Raw genomic sequence first — 5,378 nt, forward strand, 5'->3', positions numbered from 1 at the left:
TGTTCTGATAGTGTTAGTTTATTTCTCTATTTGGGCTATAGAGTTTTGGGCCAAAAAATCTAACATAATAAAAAAATTAAAGAATAAGAAACTAAAAATCCTTACTAATAACTAGCATCTATAAAAAAAAAAATGGGTCCCTTTTTGGTCCTAGGCCCTAGCCGTGGCCTAAGCTGCCTACCCCTTTTTGGCTTGTCAATTTAGTTCTTAAAAAAATTGTATCGATAAGTTCTAATAAGTTAACTTTGTTGGTGCGAGAACTCGAGAGTTTGTGATTAAACATTATCTATATTTATTTTTATTTATCAATGAAAAGGATTTAATCACCTTATTTGATATTGCAGAACATTACATCAAAATAATATAATTTAAGGACAGATTTCAGAATAACCGGATCCTCCGTAACATATAGAATTACCAAAAACAAGTAAACCATAACATGGACTATCTGTGATAAAAACTTCATGCAATTCTTCAACTGGATTTCGGTATTGGTCATAAACTTTAATTTCAGATACAGTACTTGTTCCATTTTCATGGGCATATAGTCCATTTCCCATTTGAGTAGTTGTGTGGTGACCTTCATTTTCCTTATTAAGAATCTCTCCACCAAAATCCACTCTATCAGCATATTCACTCAATGAAGTGAAGAGATTCTTAGGAAAATATCCTATGAGAATACCATTTACATATAGCCACCAGTGTCCATCCTCACCATCATCCTGTAAAATTTTTTTGTTCAAACATAATAAATATATTGGGCCGCAACCCATCAGTCAATCTTCTGGTTTTGATTTGCAATTAAATACAGTTTTATTTTTTCAATTATAATTTAAATTGAAATGGCCCAATAACTATTAATTAAGGCTCCCATTTTAGACATTTTAACATTTTTTTCAAATGAATAAAATATTATAAGTTGTTTTTGTTATAACTTAATAAATTAATTATTTAAAGTTTATACGTTTGAATGGTTTCAAAATACTAGTTAGATTTACCTTGTAGACCATAATTGTTAGGAAAGTTAATTGCCCTCCAAGAGTGGAAGGAAAAATGGGTTGACCAAGCTGAATGCTGAAATCAATTTGTACAAATCCAGCGCAATCATGGTCATAACAACCTGTAGTATTGTAACCATCTCTCTGTATAAACAATAAACCAATTCTATCAATTTAACGAATATTTGGTTAAATTGATTAATCCTAACATACACACCCACTTAAGGCTTGTTCGGATTCAAATTTTTTAAATAACATGTATTATATAAAACGTAATGATCGGTGATAATGTTAAAGATATTAGAAATTTTGGGTAAAAAATTTAGGAGTATTCATATATAGTGATAAAATAAATAAAAATATTATTTAAAATATATGGTATTTTAGTATTTTGGTTAATGACTTAAATAATGTTATTTAGAGAGAAGTAGTGAAATAATATTTAATTATGTTAAATTATTTTAAATAATTCTATCAAAAATGTCTTACTTACTGTCCAAAATGTGAATAATCTTGGTTGATCATCACCATATCTTCTTGGAGAAACCTTGGGTAGTATCAACAACAACAAAAATAAAACAGGTTAATTTCTTTACTATAATTTCTAAATTCTCATGTTGAAATATTTTTATACTTACTATCCATCCGACTTCAATGGTATTCATGTTTTCATCATTTTCCGAACTAATCCATATTTGAGCTAGACTAAATTCATTATGTTCGACTTCAGGTTTCCATACCGTAAACGTTGCACTTGCTCCAAATAAGCGACCAACACTTTTGACTATAGCGTACTTGGATGAACAATAGAAAGAAGAATATAAAATATCAACATATACAATATTAATATTTTATTTTTCTAAAGTGCAATTATAGTAGGTTGGTAATAATCTTTATACTATAAAAAAAAATTAAATATATATCGCTGAATTTTGAAGTTATTTTTTGTATTGATAATGTTAATAGGTTTGAATGCTTTATTAAATGAAAGTTGAGTTGAGTTCTTTGATTACCTCGTGCACCTGTCCGTCAATGCCTACAAATAAGCTACTATTGAAATGAGGCGAAGATTGTTTACGAGTGATAGAATTTGTACTCCTTCTAATGGGAACAGTTCCTTCTGGGCATTTTCCGTATTTTTGCCATCCTTGAGATATTTCTCCATTGGATGTTGACTCCATTTTGATTTCAACGGGGTAAGAGCTACGTTCCGTCTAGTAGAATTTGTATTATCAAACATTTGTATAAGATTAATTTGTTTTTCTTTTCCTAGTATATATTAATGCATTAGTGTATTTTACTAGATCGGGAACTCAAACTATGTTTGAAAGAAAGAATCAAATATTTCATATGAATGTTGATTAGATGAAATATTGTTCTAAAATATATCTTAATATATATTAACAAATTTATTAACATTTTTTTCGTTCAAACCGAGCTTCACTACATTTCTAAATGTTTTAAAATAAAATTGATAAATTCAATCAATAAAACAAAATTAATAATACCTCTAAATCTTTAGTATTATCATCTTTAGGACGATGGTTGGATGCAAGTTGATTATTAATGTTAACACAATCAATCACATCATCACCCTACAAAATAAATGATTTAAGAAAATATAATAAAGATGATAAATAATCCATATATACATAGAATTTAGAATTGGACAAGAATTATAATGAACCTCTATGGTTTGAACAATGGTTTGAACAGTGTCCTGGTGCTTCAAACCCCTTGAACTCTTTGTTGTCCCAGACACATAGTATATGAATTGCCATGTTATCAAGGTTACTAGAAATATTGAAAAAACAATATTAATGTTATGTTTCTTGAGAGCCATTAAAGAGTTTATATTAAAAATGGTTTCTTAAGTTCCTTAATATTTAAATATAGATTGATTAAACAATAACTAGACTTTATAATAACTTATATCTTTTACTTTTCAATTTTTTTTCTAATTCTTGAAATATTTTATCTTTTATGACCTGTTTTATTAGAAGGTTTTAATAACCCAATTGTTATTTGTAGTTCAACTTTGTGTATTTTTTTAAATGAGTATTGAACTTTAAATTTTGATATACGTGTCTTAAATTATTATAATTTTTTTATCATACATACTATACTAATTTGTAAAAAAAAATTAATTGGTTTGTGAACTTATTTACGTCATTACTTATTGTTATAATATTCAAATATGTATATCTTTATAATATCTTGAATGAATAAATAATTATTATTTATATGATATATTTATTTTTAAAAAAAAATTATCATATTTCTTTTAATAATATAGATGTTTAAATGTTATAGATGTTATTTTATATTATTTGTAATGATAATCGTTCTATTATGAAATAATAGTTTGATTTGATTTTCTTAATCAATTATTATTATGAAATAAAAATATATTGAACTTATCTTGAAGAAATTGATTCTTTATTGGTTGATATATTAAATTTTTATAATTAATTATTTACTAAAAAAAAATTGATCAACAATAATTAATTTAGTATGATATAGTAAATTTAACTATACTATAATATATATGTATTTAATTAATAAAAATTATCCCATAATATTTTATGCATTTCAATTATATAGTTTTTCAATCAAAGGTATCAAAACCTTTATTTTACAATTAATTCTTATTGGTAAACTCATTTCTAATAGTCTTTTCGTTTATTTATGTTTAATAATAGTCATTTTGTATAATGATTTTATTAAATTAATAATTAAAATCTTATTATTAAAATTGTAATACATAACCTATTAATTAAACAAAATCTGACCAATTTATATATATATATATATATATATATATATATATATATAAATATATAAATTAAATTAATTAAATTAGAAAAAAATGTATCCTGCAACTCTGTCCCAAATTCTTTCGGAAAACTTATCAGCTTCATGCTTTTAGAAAATCTGTCCCAAATTTCTAATACTATCCTGCAACTCCCAAACAAGTGATCAATGATTTCTTCACTTCCGTTTCATAGAAGACAACTCACGTCCGGGATGCTCATATACTTGTTGATACGGTCACGAGTGCTGAGTCTTTCCCAGAAGGAAAGCCATAGGATGAACTGGTGTCAATGAATGATCTTGGTTGACCGTACGAGAGGAGCATATTCTACTTTTTGTGCTTTTTTCTCGGATTACCTTTCATATTCTCTTTGAGACCAGCTTCCCATTGTCTTCTGTATTCCATTCATGAACGTCGGGTCTGTCTCAGAGTTGTATGTTACTAATATGATCTAGTATCCTCTGTCCTTCTGGATTTTTTCTCAAAAGCAAGTCACAGTCCGCGTCTTTTACGTCTTTAATTTTCGCCACTACGAAGTCCCTTCTGATACGTGTATTTTTAACTCCTCTTTGTGAATGATTGACTGTTTTCATACCAGATATAGTGTCAGAACATATTAAGAAATTTAAATTAATAGAAAATATGCAATATCTTATAATATTCGCAATAGATAATAATTTCAAATTAAGTAGAAAATGTATAAGGAATAAAATTATAATAACGAATATATTAATAATATACTGTCAAAACAAAAATTATGTCAAATTATGTATAAATTAAAAATTATCATATATAGTAAAACCTACGGATAAATAAAAACAGATAAATAATATAAAAAAGAAAGTATAACAAAAATAATTAAACACAAAATATTTCATTTTCTAATCTTGTTTAAACAAAATAAATATTTGAAAAATACTTTTTAAAAAAAATGTAGAAGTTGTTTAAAAATACAAGTATTTAGTTTAAATATATTTGTACACACTAATCGGTATTAATTCAGGTATTAATTCATCGCCATTATTAACCTATTTATTACCCCTTCGCATTTTGCATCAACTAACTAACTGAATTCCTACCATTTTATATAATTAAGCATTACCTATTATATAAATTTTTATAATTTATTAAAAACAAATAAAATATTAATTTATCATCATCATTTATTTTTATCCTTACTAAAATTTTCACCAAGCCAGCGTGTTATTACTTTCACAACTATATATATAATTATGGTCAATTTAAAAGTGTCTAAATTATCGAGTCAAGAACTCTCTGGTTAATTTGAAAATGTATGTGAGAGTAAATGAATATTTGGATCAGAAAGTAATTTAATTTGTTCATAAACTTGAAACGGTTAATTTTACAAAATAAAATAAAATATATTTTATAAAATTTCAAAATTACAAATTAAGAAATTCTTAAGTACATATTTTAACCAATTAAGTTAATAACTTATTATATTTCAAAATTAACCAAAATTTGTGGATGAATGTACCTTCCTTGTTATATTTTCAATATTTTAATAATATATATATATATGAATTATTTTGAAAATTTATATA

At 25.2% G+C, this 5,378-nt stretch overlaps 1 protein-coding gene across 1 annotated transcript; it reads right to left on the bottom strand.

Moving 5' to 3' along the window:
• Positions 1-368: 368 nt before the first annotated feature.
• LOC124943705 lies at positions 369-4,218 on the bottom strand. The gene is made up of 5 exons (XM_047484181.1): positions 4,170-4,218; positions 2,686-2,792; positions 2,507-2,593; positions 999-1,142; positions 369-722 (listed from the first exon to the last, which is right to left on the bottom strand). Exons 1-5 carry the CDS (start codon positions 4,216-4,218, stop codon positions 369-371), a joined length of 741 nt encoding a protein of 246 aa, XP_047340137.1.
• Positions 4,219-5,378: the final 1,160 nt, after the last annotated feature.

This window comes from Impatiens glandulifera, chromosome 6, assembly GCF_907164915.1.
Source record: "Impatiens glandulifera chromosome 6, dImpGla2.1, whole genome shotgun sequence".
NCBI classification, from domain to species: Eukaryota; Viridiplantae; Streptophyta; class Magnoliopsida; order Ericales; family Balsaminaceae; genus Impatiens; species Impatiens glandulifera.